At 44.0% G+C, this 16,616-nt stretch overlaps 1 protein-coding gene across 4 annotated transcripts in view; it reads right to left on the minus strand.

The window, feature by feature from the left end:
• Positions 1-16,616, minus strand: part of itga9 (integrin, alpha 9) — a 454,332-nt gene that overhangs the window by 378,718 nt on the left and 58,998 nt on the right. For all 4 annotated transcript variants that reach the window (XM_069920313.1, XM_069920311.1, XM_069920310.1 and 1 more), the window contains exons 4-5: positions 16,185-16,308; positions 8,316-8,383 (exon numbers count right to left, since the gene is read on the minus strand). In XM_069920313.1, the coding sequence (XP_069776414.1) occupies positions 8,316-8,383; positions 16,185-16,308 (192 nt within the window). The remainder of the gene's footprint in view (positions 1-8,315; positions 8,384-16,184; positions 16,309-16,616) is intronic.

Consider the following 16,616-nt stretch of genomic DNA (forward strand, 5'->3'; position numbering starts at 1 on the left):
ATTTGTCAAAACAGTTTTAAAGAAAAATAAAGTCAACAAGGGTGTTCACTTGTTGCCCCTGGTGCATCTGTGGTGGTTACGCATTGCACACTAAAAGTTTGAGAGTTTTCAAACAATCTGGATTCTCGGGTGGCCCAGATTTCTGGCATACTGATTTTTGGACTTTACTGTATATTAAAGGCAAATCATTTATAACCAATTAGATGGAATTTTATTGATGGGATAAACAGATCAAGTAAAGTCACCTTTATTTATCGTTCATACCATGCTCGCAAGGGAATGACGAGATTGCATTTCTCCAGGACAATGGAGGGTATTTACATAAATATATGTTAGAATACATGTTAAGCACATGAACATGTTAAGACTTTAACAGTAACAGTCCACGGTACCCTATCCCTAAATGTTGTGGGAGGTCAGGAGTCTGATGGCTTGGGGGAAAAAGCTGTTACCCAATCTGGATGCCAGGGCCTGAGATCTGCAGTACCAGATGGCAGAAGGGAGAAAAGTTTACATGAGGGGTCCTTAACAATGTTTACTGACAGTCCATTTAGGGTACATGGATTTCAGGAAGCTTTTGATAGACAACACGTAACAGGCTTTCAGCAAAATAGAACAGGAGAATAAAAGGAAAATGAACAGCAAAAATCCAAGTTTGGCTCGAGTCGTGCTGAATGGTAGTCAGGATCAGTGGTTGCTAGCAATCAGTTTTTCCAATCAGGATCAGTGATTATTTTAAAATTTTAGCTCATGACCTCGACAAGGGACTTCATGCCACAATTCCTTAAATTGCAAAAGACAAAACTTGGTTTAAGTATAAAAAGAACCGTGATAAATTGCAGCTACACATAAACTGTCTGGTAGCTCAGGCAGACGGGACAGACAAGTTTAATGTGGAGAAATGAGAGGTGATGCAATTTAGTCAAGAAAATGAGAATGAACGAATAGTCTATTGTCATAGATAAAAGTGCAGTGTACAGATGCAATGCAAGCCCTACTTGTTGCATGGCCAGGGTGATGGTGACCCCCTTTCCTTTCCCCTGTCCAGTTCTTCTCCCTCCCTTCACCCAGCCATGCCTCCGGTCCTTGATCACTGCTGCCCCCTCCCTCCCTTCTCCACCTCTCACCTACTGCCTTTGCGACCACACCTTCCCCCCTCCCCCTACATTTTTGCTTGAATGCCTGCCTACAATTTTTCCATACCTTGACAAAGGGCTGAAGCCCAATATGTGTCATGTATTTTTACCTTTGCTATACAAAGGACAATATTTAACCAGATGAATTTCTCCAGCTTTGTATTTTTACTTCAACCACAATGTCAACAGATTTTCAGGCTTTATTGGGATCTTTTATGATGTTGGTTCCCTTCTTGAGGCACCGTCTCACATCGATGTCTTTCGTGGATGGGAGGTCAGTACCCATGATAGACTTGGCTAAGATGGCTGTAGAAAGTAGCCAACCACGTTCCTGTGTGTTTGAGTTTCCTAATCAAGCCTTGATGCAACCAGTAAGTATGCCTTCCATGGTGCACCTTAAGTTCAGTAGAACATTCGATGATTTATCAAATCTCCTCATGTTCCTTAGAAAGCGTTGGTGTGCCTTTTTCTTGGTTGCCTCAATTAGCTGGTGCCACGAGGGGTCCTCTGATATGTGGACTGTTACGAGCCCAGAGGACCCCAAAACCCAGCAGCAATAGATATAAATGGTTACTTTAACAAAAGTTGCTTTTAATTATCTTTAAACATAAAAATAGAATCACACTTTAACTTATCGCTATTGACTTGCTTAACCTAACTTAACCCCCTTCTAATTCTAAGCACACGTGTGTGTAATGTGTGTGTATGTTCAGAAAAGTTCTTTGGTTCACAGTCCAATCTCACTTCTCATTCACTGGTTGCAGGCAACTCCTATACTATGCACAGAATTTAACATTTATAAAATTCACCAGGCTTTGGTGCTTGAAATGTTAATGGTTACCGCTCAAGAAGGTTCTTGTCGGTTTTCAGAGAGAGATTTGTTGTTTCTTTTTATCAGCCACTCCATTTCTTGCTGACGAAACTTGCCCCTTCAGGGTTCTCCAGATGATAACCTCTTTCTTTCAGGTCACCAGAGTTCCTTTTTGTTTCTCTTATTCCAAGTGAAACATTAGACAGCCAGTCCTCTCCTCTTGCTTGAGCCACAAGGGCTTTGATCAAGCAGCCTTACAACTGGGCTTTCCATAAGCTTGCTAGCTTGTCCTGTTCCAGTCCCGACCACATCTGCTGGTTGTAACATTGTACAATTGATCTCTGTATATCTCTCTCTCTGCTTGCAAAACCACATGACCCTCTCAGAACAGCAAGCTCTTTTCCAGACAACAGCAGCTCCGACATGCTCTCTCATCTGTTGCCTTTTGTGCACAACTATCCATTAGTGAAGTCTACTGAGCATTCTTCAAAACTCTTGCAAAAGCTCTGGAGCCATAGGGCAGAGTTCCAGTATTTCAAATAAGATCTGTTTTAAAGTGTTTGTTTTTTTTTCAATCTTTTTATTATTATTATAATTTATAAACACATACAGTTCAAAGAGATATAAAAAAAAATACATAGTAAGTAATGAATTAATACAGAGATATTAAACAATAATATTACAGAATAAAAATATATCATATAAAAAAAATTTGATCAGTTTAGGGTGTGAACTATCTCTAAAAAAAAGATATAATTAATAACAATATATGAAAAAAGAGAAAAAAAAAGTGTTTGTATGTGACCTACTCTAACAAACCTTTCCAAATTTATCTCCCAAAAACATATATATACACACACATACACAATCTGTCACAGGACACACAAGTGTTTGAAGTTAACAACCGTTGCCACTTCCATCACATTAATGAATACAAGTATGTGGTCCCTTGCCTTCGTCTTCCTAAAGTCCACTCAGCTCCTTGGTCTTGCTGACGCTGAAAGCAAGACTGTTGTTTCGGCATGACACAATTAGATTTTTGCCCTGCATCCTACATTCCGACTCAACACTAAACCACCAATAAAATAATATAGGCTGTTGGAGCCAAACTTGGCTCAGAAGTTGAGAGAATAGAGGAAGTAGAGCAGGGGACTAAGCACTCAGGCTTGAGGTGCCCGTGTTGATGGTCAACGAGGAAGAGTTGATATTACCAATCTGCACTAATTGGGGTCTGCCAACGAGGAAGTTGAGGATCCAGTGGCAAATTGAGGAAAACCATCCCACATCCGCAAGTCTGATATCAGTTTTGATGGTGCGATTGTGATTAATAAATGTGTAGAGGGCACACCAGTTGGTGAAGTTACGGATAGTGGAGGAGAGTTTGCAGGCTGGCAACACAGAAACAACAGAAGGGGTTTAATCTGGGCAAATGGGTTGTCAAATGCAAGTGAAAAGGAGCATTAATGTGCAGGGGAAACATTGGGTGCAAATCCAGAGCTACGTGGTCAAGAAGGCATGTGGCAATATTTGCCTTTCTTCATTGGGATTTTAAGTATAAATGGTGGGAAGTTACAGCTGTATAAAACATTGTTATGCTACATTTGGATTACTGTGTAGTTCTAGTCACCATACTCAAGTTCATTTATCATCCAATTGTACCAGTACCACCCGACAAAACAGCGTTCTTCGGTCCACTGTGCACAACAGTCCAAACACAAGTACATACAAGTATGGTGCATGTATGCATTATTTAAAATAAATATTATGAACTGTAGAGGTTAAAATGATTTATGTTTGTTTTATGACTTTCCCTTTAAGGATTAATTGTTTTTGTCGAGTTACCATAGTTACTATGATGTCATATGTCATAATAACCGAGCGGACGAGGAGCTCATTTTCATTTTTGGAAGGACCATGGAAGGAAATTAAGCTCATTCAAGAAACTTTTCTTTGAATTTATCTTCATTATGATTAGTATTCATTATTAATCATTTATTATCATTTTAATTCATTTATATTTGTTTGAAGTTGAGTATCGTTGTCATTTACAATTGTTTTACTCATTGCCAAATAGCGCCTTTGGAAGACTACACAAAAGAGTCTGGAAAAACAACCAACTGAAAAACCTCACGAAGATTAGCGTATACAGAGCCGTTGTCATACCCACACTCCTGTTCGGCTCCGAATCATGGGTCCTCTACCGGCATCACCTACGGCTCCTAGAACGCTTCCACCAGCGTTGTCTCCGCTCCATCCTCAACATCCATTGGAGCGCTTTCATCCCTAACGTCGAAGTACTCGAGATGGCAGAGGTCGACAGCATCGAGTCCACGTTGCTGAAGATCCAGCTGCGCTGGGTGGGTCACGTCTCCAGAATGGAGGACCATCGCCTTCCCAAGATCGTGTTCTATGGTGAGCTCTCCACTGGCCACCGAGACAGAGGTGCACCAAAGAAGAGGTACAAGGACTGCCTAAAGAAATCTCTTGGTGCCTGCCACATTGACCACCGCCAGTGGGCTGATCTCGCCTCCAACCGTGCATCTTGGCACCTCACAGTTCGGCGGGCAGCAACCTCCTTTGAAGAAGACCGCAGAGCCCACCTCAATGACAAAAGACAAAGGAGGAAAAACCCAACACCCAACCCCAACCAACCAATTTTCCCTTGCAACCGCTGCAACCGTGTCTGCCTGTCCCGCATCGGACTTGTCAGCCACAAACGAGCCTGCAGCTGATGTGGACATTACCCCTCCATAAATCTTCGTCTGCAAAGCCAAGCCAAAGAGAAAGAAGAGACTCATCGTTATCAAGTGAGAAACTATAAAAATGTTTTTTCGCTTTATCAACAGAAAATTAAAGCTCTCTACAGCTGCAGGCTGTAGATACAATTCAGAATATCGAGGCTTACGCTTCTTAGAAGATAACATGCTTAAGATTGGGAAATATGAGAAGCTGGGAATTGTCATTCTACATGAACTACTAGTGGAGTCACAGAGAGTTGTTTCAGCAATTCATTGGTCATTCGGCAGTTACTGCCCAGGAAAAAGCTATTCCGCAGTCTGGTTGGTCCGCCTCTCACACTCTTTCTCAATGGGAGTAGTTGAAGATGCTTGAGTTCCTCACTGATTTTACAGGAACGATGATGTGGTTTTGGACAGGGTACAGTAAAGATGCGCAAGTTTGTTGCCCATAAGAAGAGATTGACCAAACTTGAAATGTTTTCTCTGGAAAACATGTTGGATGCATCTCAGAGCCCGAGATACGGCCTTCAGGACAGGGTGTAAAACGGCACTAAGATCAGCCAGGGCTGAACTCTCTCTCTGCAGTCTTCAACTGCAGGACGTGCGTGGGGCAAGGATCAAGACTATAATGGGTCATGTGCCAACCATGCGAATTAAGGACAATAACCCACCATTCCAGACAGACTGATCACCTTCTATGCATGGTTTGATGAGAACAGGATGACACCAAAGCTCCATATTCCCCTGATGAACTACCCCTGCATAGCTACAACCAAGGTTAGAATCCTATCCAAGGTGAATCCAAACAGGGTGGCGGGACCAGACAACATACCTGGTCGGGTTCTGAAGGACTGCGCAGACCAATTGACGGAGGTCTTCAAGGACATCTTCAACACCTCACTGCAGCAGTCCATCATTCCCACAGGGTTCAAGGCAGCCACCGTCATCCCAGTACCCAAGAGGGCAGCAATAACAGGTCTCAATTACTATCGCCCTGTGGCGCTGACTAATTATGAAATGCTTCGAGTGTCAGGTGATGGAATGCATCAAAGCACTCCTCGCAGAGACGTTGGATCCATTTCAATTCCCCGAGAGACTAAACCGTTCCACAGGTGATGCCAATAGTTTTGTTGCTTCACTCCATCCTGGCCCACCTGGAGAAGAACACCTCATACGCCAGGCTGCTGTTCATTAACCAGGTCGGCATTTAATACAATCAGTCCCCAGAGCAGATGGAGAAGCTGTCCTTGCTGGGACTCAATATCCCTCTCAGATCCTGGACTCCCTAACAGCAAGACCACAGTCTATTCAGGTCGGTAGCAAAATATCGAGCACCCTCAAGCTGAGTACTGGCATACCTCAGGGCTGTGTGCTCAGCCCATTCCTGTTAACGTTACTGACCCACGACTGCATCATCAGATCCAGCTCCAACAGTGTCATCCAGTTTGCAGATGACACAGTAGTCGCCACACCCATCAGCAACAACAATGAGTCGCACTACAAAGAAGTGGAACATCTCGCGAAACAGTGCAAGAATAACAGAGACTCAATGTGGACAAGTCAAAGAAGATGATCGTGGACTTCAGGAGGACTAGGAAAGGCCACCCTCCACTACAAATCAATAAATCGGTAGTAGAGAGAGTGGATAGCACTGTTCTTTGGAGTTCACTTAACTAGTGGCCTATCGTGAACACTATATCTCCTCACTTGTCTGGAAGGCGCATTAGCGACTGCACTTCCTGAGAATTCTGAAGTGGGCAAGGTGACCGGCCACCATTATGTCAATCTTCAACAGGAGCTCTATCGTCCTGGCTGGCTACATCACAGTGCAGTATGAAAATGGATCAGAGGCCCGTCCACAGGACCATAAAAGTGGCAGAGAAGATCAGTGGAGTCACCCTCCCCCCCACCAATGGACCTGATCTACCAGGATCGTTGTCTGAAGGGGGCGCGCAAAATCATTGAGGACTCCTTCCACTCTGCACATGGCATCTTTCAGCTGCTCCCATCGGGGAAGAAATACAGTAATACGAGAGCCAGCACCACCAGGCTAAGGAACAGCTTCTTCCCAAGGGGAATGAGAATGTTGAACGACCAAATAAATTGCTCACACTAACCATCTGAAACTCTCACTTGTACAAAACAATATTTATTTATTTATTCTTGTAGAGAAAATACTCATCCTGCATATACTATATATTATTTGCCAGTATGCGTGTGCACGTTTTGCATCAAGAACACGGTTTCGTCTTGTACAATCAGATGACAATAAACTTGACTTGGAGCAGAAGCAGGGGGTTCACTTGATAGAAGTTTATCAAATTTTCACAAATATAGATGTAATCAAGAGTATTTTTCCCTTGGTGGAAATGTCAAATACCTCACTTTTTTTCATCATCTTTTGCACGAATTATTTATTTTAAATAGAATACAAGGAAATGTAATTTATAGCAATTTTTGCACCAGTAATGCAGAATACTGCTGCCGCAAAAAAACGACTTTCATGGCACCTGATTCTGATTTGGAATGTCGTCAGATGCTTCATGAAGCTTCTACAGCGTAATGACTGGACGATCACAGCTTGGTTTGGTCATTTGAGCACACTGAAAGTCAGAAGGCTGCCCTGAAAATGGGAAACCTAGCCAAGTCTATCACGGGCACCCACATCCCATCCACTGAATTCACCGATGTGAGGCGCTGGTTCAAAGCAGCAGCCAAAATTATCAAGGATCACTAATCACCCAGGTCACAGTCTTTGCTCAGTGCTACCTTCAAGCAGAAATGGCTGGAATCGCATTGACAGTCAAGTCAGAGGAGCTCTTGGGAATAAATATGATCAATGACCTAAACCTGGATTGAGCACATCAAGAAGACACATCAATCCCCTCACTTTTTCAGAAGTCAGCATGTCCTTCAAAAACTTCTGCAGGTGCCTGTCCAAAGCATATTTGCTGGACACATCAAAGTGTCACGTGGGAGCTGCCCACCCAGAGATTAGAAGGAACTACACAAAATAGTGAATGCAGCTTAGAGTAAAGCAAACTTCCCTTCTTTCCATCCACATCTCTCTCTGCCTAGTAAAAGAACCTAGAATCCTGAGGATTCCTCCCCCCACCCCACCGCCCCCCCCACTCCCTTCTCCTGTCAGGGAGAAGGCTAAACAATAAAAAAAAAACGTGCACCAATAGGCTTCTCTGCAGCTACCTGGCTCCTGAATGAGCCCCACAACGTGCTCTGACACTGCCCTTGCCTGGTGTTAACTGATCTTCCTTTTCATTGTAATCCTATCCTCTGTAAATTATGATTTTTACATGGCTGTTCGTGATAACCTTTCAGTGATAACCCTGTACACTGAACTAAATAGCTATGCCAAATAAATTTAAACTTAAACCCTAGTTTTTTTCCCCCTCCCCCCACCCCCTTAAAAGCTATCAGGCTTTTCAACCTTCCTTTCAACCGACCCGAACCTTCTCCAGAAACATCAATCTGCAGTATTGAACTTTTGGCATTAGCTGCAACTGTAAACGTAGGTTTATCATCTTTTCCTTCATCTCATAACACATTGTGGTAATTCGATTTATACTTTTCATGTTGGTGTACAGCAATAAACGCTCCTATCATATCACTTACCCGAGTGAAATAACCTGCTATCCCAGCTTGGCACGAACCATGTTCCTTTCCATACTTCTTCTTGTACTCTGCACAAAAGGATCCCACAATTAGCGACTGAATTTTTTTTTCCTCCCAGAAGAAAATACGGCCAATGCTTCTCAAAACTTAATCTGCATCACTGGCACTCTGTGGTGCAGTCCCTCAAGAAAACTTGAGTTGGCCAGCTCCAGTTGGCCAGAAAAAGGAAGGTCCTCAAATAATTTGGGAGGGGTACACAGGAGATTCACTGGGATGTTGCCAGGATCAAGAGAGAGGGAGAGATTGGATAAGCTGGGGCTTTATTTCCCCAGAGTTTTGGAGGCCAAGGAGTGACCTTATAGAAGTTTATAAAATCATGAGTGTCATGGATAAAATAAATACAGCATGGTTGGCGTAGCGGTTAGTGTAAGGCCTTTAGAGTGCCAGCGATAGGGACCGGGGTTCGAATCCCGCAGTGTCTGCGTGGATTTTCCCTGGGGATGAAGGTTAATTGGGTATAAATTGGCCAGCACAGATATGTGGGCCGAAATGGCCTGTTACCATGCTGTATGTCTAAATTTAAATTTAAAAATTTAAAATGCTCATCGGCTTTTCCGCAGGGTAGACAATTCTAGATCTATAGGGTATGATAAATTCAAATGTCATATGCTTATCTGAAACTTATTTATTGGTTTTATTACCCAGGTTTTAAAAGTTAACATTCATCTTGTCAAAATACTTCTGTTCTAATTCAAGAAATAGTCCAGTTTCCTCCTCAGTCCAAATGGACGGGGCTTCCCTTTCCTGCTCTCGGCACTACTTCCTGAATTAGAAACACCAAACCTTCTATTGTTCCTGAGTGCTTGTGCCATTTGTGTTGTCCAAGGTCAACTTTGGACCTGAAACCCTCATTGCAGATCTCACAATGAAAAGATCCAGCTTCTCGCAGTTGAAACTTGTAAGGGGACTGTCCTCAACAGACATGTGTTCTAGACATTGAACAGCACATTTGGAGAAGTAGGGGGGGAATGGATTTGGAATTGCACTTTCTATCCTATCAGTCACATTGCACCCTGATCCCTTTCTTTCCATGGTCCTTGTTCAAATGTTTCCTCAACGCATCAAAAACTAAATATTTCTCGACAAAATAAACAACTAAAATCTTGTCTAGGATATTTTTTGGCAATAATAAATCAACTGGAGGATAGTTAATTACATCACTATCTACGGTCAGCAAGCACCAAAACCTCTTCTTTAATCTTATCTTCCGCAGATTGTCTGTGAAATTAATACAACCAGTGTTCTGCAAATTTCAAAGAGTTCCTCTTGTTCTTCTAAACTCGACTAAATTCTGACAGGGCTAGACAAGAAAGGATGCATGTTTCCTTTGTCTGGAACAAGATACAGGACAAGATGTTTGAGAAAGAGCAGACGTTTCTCAGAGGGTGCTGAACTTGGAGAGTTCTCCACCACAATAGACCAGGGAGTCAATTTGCTGAATACTGACACACTGCTGGTCAAAAAAATTGTGAGAAGCTATTAGTGCATAGAACATACACTGACAGTTTTTGGCTTCAGTTATGGAAAAATAAAAGAGAAGACAGGTCCATATATGTAATTTCTAAATTATGCAAAGGCAAACTTTGATGGGATTCGACAGGAATTTGCAAAGGTTGATTGGGAAAGGTTGTTGGCAAGTTAAGGGAACATCTGGCAAGTGGGAGAGCATTATAAGTGCAATGGAGGGAGTTCATGCACAGAGTTTTCCTGTTAAAGCGAAGGACAGGATTGGCAGGATTAGGTAACCCTCACTGACATGAGACAGATGTTGGGTAAATCAGCTGAGATCAAGTAAATAGGATTATAATTAAGAAGGAAATCTGGTAGACAAAAAGAGGACATGATGTACCCCTGACAGATAAAATAAAGAAGAATTGTAAGAGATCCTGCAAGTATATTATGAACAAAAATGGTAACTAGGGAATGAATAGGTCCCCTTAAGGATCAATGGGCATCTACATGTGGAGCCACAGGAGAAGGACGAGGTCTTAAATTAACACTTTCAAACAGTGTTCTCTGTGTAGAAAGCCATGGAAGCTTGGGAATTCAGAGAAGTGAACAGTACTGTCCTGACACATTGACTTAACGAAAGAGAAAATGTTGATGGCCTTGATATGAATAAAGGTGGATAAATCTCCAAGAACAATGAAGGTGTATCCAAGGGTGTTGTTGGAAGCAAGGGAAGATACTGCTGGGACCCTAACCTTAGCAATGGGCGAAATACTGGAAAACTGTCATGTAGCTAATCTTACACCCTTACTTAAAGGTTGCAAGGTCAAACCAGGCAACTAAATGCCAGTGGGCCTAACATCTGTGCCAGGAAAGTTACTACATGGGGATTCTGAGACACAGAATATCTCTCTCCATTTGGAAAGGAAAGGCCTGATTAAGGATAGTCAAGCTGGTTCTGTGCATGGGATATCCTGTCTCAGATATTTTCTTTCATTGTTTTTGAAGAGATAATCAAGAGGACTGATGAGAACAGAGTGAAAGAAGTTGTTGATGTGGACTTCAGCACGGCTTTTTGACAAGGTCCTCATGGTAGGCCAGTCAAGAAGATTAAATCACATCGGATCTAGGATGAGCTAGCCAATTGGATACAAAATTGGTATGGTGGAAGGAATCATAGGATGGTAGTGAGAGTTCCTTGTCGGATTGAAGACCTGTGCTGTTAGAATCAGTATTGGATGCCCTTCTGTTTGTCATACAGTATATTAATTATTTAGATGACATGGTCGGGCAAATTTGTGGATGACACCAAAATAGTTGGTGTCGTGGACAGTGAAGGAGGTTACAAAAGGATGCAGATCAACTGGGAAAGTGGACAATGGAATGGCAGATGGAATTGAACTCCAACAGGTGTGGCACTTTGGAAAGGTAAACCAAGCAGATATAAACAGTGAAGTTCAGGGCCCTGGGGAGTAGTGTGGAAGGATCCTGTACTAAGTTTCCAAAATGCTGCAACATAGGTAGACAGAGCGAGGAGGAGGCCTTTGACAAACTTGCCTTCATTGGACAGGGCAGCGTGTATAAGAGCTGTGCAAGGTGGTGAGACCAGACATGGAGCAATGTGTGCATTTTTGGCCACTGAGCTACAAGAAGGACATGATGAAGTGGAGACTGTGCAGAAAAGATTTACAAGGACTTAAATTGGAGGGTGAGATTGGATAGACTGAGAGCGTTTCCCTGGAGTACAGGAGGCAGTGGTGTGACCTTATGAAAATTTTTAAGAAAAATCAGAATTTATTGTCATGAACCCTCACTGACAAGAGACAGCAGCATTACAGGTACAAACAATGTTGTTAATTTTTTTTTAATGAATTAGTGCAAAAAGAAGAGAGTGAGGTAGTTATTGTCCATTAAGAAATCTGATGGCAGAGGGGCGTTCGTCTTCAAGCCCATGTACCTCATACCTGATGGTAGCTGTGTGAAGAGGATGTGGCCTGGGTGGTGAGCGTCCTTGATAATAGAGGCTGCTTTCTTAAGGTACCACCTCTTCTAGATGTCCTCGATGGAGTTAAAACTGATGCCTATGATGGCACTGGCCAAATTCACAACTCTCTGTAGTCTTTTTCTATTCTGTGCATGGGCACCTCCATACCAGTCTGGTCAGAATGCTCTCCACAATACACCTATAGAAATTTGCAAGACTCCTTGATGACACCAAATCTCTGCAAACTCCTCATGAAGTATAGCCGCTGGTGAGCCTTCTTCATGATTTTATCGACATCTTCAGAGATGCTGACACCCAGGAATTTGAACTTCTCAATCCTTTCCATTGCTGACCCCTCAATGAGGACTGGGTTGTATTCTGAAATTCCCCCTCCTGAAGCCCACAATCAGATCCTTAGTTCTGCTAACATTGAGTGCACGGTGATTGTTGTTATATACCTTACAACCAGCTGATCTACCCTGTACACTTCCTCATTGCCATCTGTGATTCTGCCGACAACCGTGGTGCCATCAGAACGTTAAAATATAGTGTCTAGCCACACAGTCATGAGTGCAGAGCAATAGAATAGAGGGCTAAGTGCGCATCTTGGAGATGAGTGTCAATGAGGAGGAGAAAGTTTCCGATTCATCCTGACTGGTCTTCCGTTGAGAAAATCAAAGATCCAGTTGCAGAGAGGGGTGCAGAGGCCCAGGTTCCAGAGCTTGTAAACCAATATTGAGAGTGTGATGGTGTTGAAGGCTGAGCTGTAGTCGATGGACACGTTGCCGCTGTCTAGATGATCCAGAGCAGAGTGGAGAACCAGTGATATTTCATCTGTGACTGTCGGCGAATTGCAGTGGGTCTAGATTTTTACTTTGGTACAGGTTAATTCTGGCCATGACTGTCATCATGGTAGATGTGAGTGCTACTGGGCGACAGTCTGGGGAGCTCATATTACTCTTCTTGGGCACCCATACGATTGATGCCCTTTTGAAGCAGCGATAAGTTAAAAAAATGTCTGTGAACGCTCTGGCCATTGGGTTGGCACAGAGTTTCAGTACCCGGCCAGGAACACCATGAGGGCCTGAAACCTTGCGAGGATTCACCCTTTTGAAGGATGTTCTGAAGTTGGCCGCAGAGACAGATATCACAGGGTCATCAGTTCTTCAGGGAGTTTTATAGATTAGGTGGATGTTCTGGAGGGCGTAGGTTCAAGATGAGATGGAAAGAATTTAAAGAGGACCCACGAGGCAAATTTCCTCACAGAAAAGTTTTAGAAGTAGTCACGGAGGTAGATTCAATTGTTTAAAAGACATTGGACAATTACGTGGATTGGGGGGGTGGGGGGGGGGGTTCATGTGCCAAAAGCAGGCACATGGGACTAGTTCAGGAGGCCCTCAGTTGGCATTAATGGGGTGTCTCCATTCTGTAAAGACTCTACAGTAGTTTTTATGGTTCTTTCTCTGCAGACTATAAAACACAGTCCAATATCGCAAATAGGTTGCTTCAAACCAGCATTTCTCGAAAAGATACTGCAAATATGTTACCAGACGCTTGCTAGAAAGTTATCCTGAAATGAGAAGAAATGATGAAAATTTGGACAGGCCACTCTTATATTGGATGAAATGTAGAAAAGGGAATTGAATGAAGCACAAGTTCCTGGGTGGTCTTGGTGGTGTGAATGTAGACAGGAGATTTCTCTTCTGAAAGAATCTTCAATTGCTGTATTTGACGGCACATAAATCCCATAGGCATACAAGACACACATTTCAGCAGGGAATATGAAGAATTTGTTTTAGTGTATTTGCGATAAAGTATTTAAAGTTATGGAAATATGTAGCTGCAGTATAGCAGATAAAAATCTTGGACAAAACATGCAACTAGGACAACAGGAAAAATCTAATTTAATGATAAAAATAAATACTGCTGTGCTTTACAGGAGAAAACACAAGCAGCTTAGCCAGCAGAAAACATTTTATAAAAATAAATTGCCGCTGGCGGTCCCCACACTGGTCCTGCTGCCCTGCTCTCTCCCGGGAAGGAAGCAGGGTGGGGAGAGGGGAAAGGAAAAAGAAAATTGGTTTGGGGCTGATGGCAGGCTGTTGGGGGGGGGGGGGCAGGGAGTGGAGCGGTGAGATCTGTGTGGGGGCTGGTGGCAGCCTTTTGGGGAGGGGAGAAGAGTGGTGAGATCTGTGTAGGGGCTGGTGGCAGGTTGTTGCGGGGAGAGCGTGGCGGTGGGATCTATGTATGGACTGGTGGAAGGCTGTCGGGAGGGATGGGGCGGTGGGATCAGTGTGGGGGGTGGTGGTGGGCTGTCGGGGGAAAGCAAGGCGGTGGGATCGGTGTGGGGGCTGGTAGCAGGCTCTCGGGGGAGAGCAGGGCAGTGGGATCAGTATGAGGGCAGGTGGTGGGCTTTTGGGGAGAGCGGTTGGTGGCAGGCTGCTGGGGGGGGAAGCGTGGAGGTAGGATCCACATGTGGAATGGTTGTTGGCTGTCAGGGGGAGTGGGGCAGTGGGATCGGTGTGGGGGCAGGTGGTAGGTTTTCGGGAGAGAGCAGGGCAGTGGGATCAGTGCAGGGACCGAGAGCAGGCCATTGGGAAAGTCTCCTGACAGCCCACCACCATTCCCCCCCCCCCCGCCAACAGCCACCACAATGATCCCACTGCCCCGCTCCCCCACCCCCGAAAGCCTGTCACCAGCCCCCAACAATAGATGGTGGCGATGCTAATGTGCCACATACTGCTGATGAACACTGGTGGTGTTTCTCACCATTATCACCCTAATTTCAATTTTGCATATAAAGGGGATATTTTTGAGCCATTTTTTTGGGGGGAAAAGTGGGTCTTCAACGGTAGGTACGCTAAAAAATAAGAGGTTGTCAATTTAAAACAGTGAAGAGGTTGATTTTTTTTTGTCTGTGAGCTTTGAAAATCTCTTCCTCAATGGATGTTGAATGCAATCTGAGTATTTCTGAGATACAGACTGGAGGCACGATAAGCAGGGGTGAAAGGTGACTGTTGGTCAACCATGACAATCAGATTAGCCCTAATCTAATTAAAAGGCAAAAGGGGCTTGGGGAGCTGATTGGCCAACTCCTACTCCAAATTTACTCTGCTCCTCTGCAGCATTTTCAATGCAACACAGTTCATCTTTTAAGATTGAAATGCTCGCAGGCAGACAAAATAGGTTAGCTCTGTAGACTTAAATCAGGTCCTTCCAAACAGTGGCATACAGAATTTGCAATCAGAAAACCATGTTATCAAAGCTCATTTTTGTGATCAATATCAGCCTGTGAAATTCCAGCAGTGTCTGAATCCATATGCTTTCTTTCCAGAAGTCAAACACAACAGTCTGCAGACACCGTGGTTGAAGTAAAACCACAACGCTGGAGAAAATCAGCAGGTCAAACAGTGTCCTTTTTGTAGCAAAGATAAAGATACATCAATTACTTTTTTGGGCTTGAGCCCTTCATCAAGAAATGGAAAAATGTCAGCAGGCATCAGAACAAAAAACTTGGGGGGGGGGGAAGAGCATGGTCCCATCAACAGGAAGTAATAGGTGGAGATGGGGGTGTGGAGGAGGTTCTAGGGGCAAGCGTGGGGACGAGGGATGGAGAGTTGAATAGAGAGGAAAGGGGGTGGAGAGCTGAGGGAAAGAAGGGGGAAGGGAGAAAGGAGAGCAAGTTAGCAGAATCTGGGAAGTGATCCAATGCATTTGGTGCTCCCTTTGCGGTGTTCTCAACGTCAGAGAAACAGGGTGCAGACTGGGAAATGGCTTTGCTGAGCACCTTCTCTCTGTCTGCCTTTGTGATGGGGATTTCCCAGTGGGCAACCATTTCAATTCTGTGTCCCACTCCCAAACTCACATGTGTCCATGGCCTCATGTACTACCCCGCCAAGACCATCTGTAAATTGGAAGAACATTCGAATTTCCGTCTGGGCTTTCTCCAACGTCATCTTCTCTGGTTTCTGCTAACCTGCTTTCCTTCCCTTCCCCCTGTCTCTTTCCCTCAGCTCCCCACCCCCTTCCCTCTCTATTCACCCAGCCGTCCCTCGTCCCCTTGCTTACTGCTGTGCCCTCTCTTCCTTCTCCACATTTACTTCCTGCCTTTGGGACCAGGCTCCTCCCCACCCCTTTGTTTGGATGCCTACCAACATTTTTCCATAGCTTGATGTTGGGCTCAAGCTCAAAACATTTATCTTTATATAAAGTACACTGTTTGACCTGCTGAGTTTCTCCAGCATTGCATTTTTGTTTTCTTTCCTAGATCTCCCCACACTTGTCAATCAAGAACTGAGCAGAAAAATCGTTGAGCAAAGTCTCAGGGTTTTGATCAGTTTGTTCACGTTTTATCAACGTTACAGCAGTGGCTTTACCTTGGTAGCAGGGCAGCAACTCTTTAGTTTGTCGGGATAAATTAGGTGGGATGATGTAGCAGGCACCGTGAGGCAGGATGTGTTCACTCTCATAGTGTACGTTCTTCCAACGATGTGCACATGCCTGGAAATTAAAACAAATTCTAAACTAAGTATATCCAGACGTTGTGAAAGGATCTTCCATATTATGGGCATCTCTTCGACAGAATGCAGATTACTCAACAACGATCATGAGTGGATAAGCCAGGGGGTCAAAGGTTATGGCGGAGAAACCCAGGCAATGGGGCTGAGTGGGAAAATGGATCAGCTCAGGACAGGGAAGAATCAATGGAATGAATAGCCTATTTCTGCTCCTATGTCTGATGGTCACAAGAACATGAGCAGGAATATGGCCATTCAGCCCCTTAGATCAGTTGTGCTATCCACCAAGAT

The sequence above is a fragment of the Narcine bancroftii genome, chromosome 2 (genome assembly GCF_036971445.1).
Source record: "Narcine bancroftii isolate sNarBan1 chromosome 2, sNarBan1.hap1, whole genome shotgun sequence".
NCBI lineage: Eukaryota > Metazoa > Chordata > Chondrichthyes > Torpediniformes > Narcinidae > Narcine > Narcine bancroftii.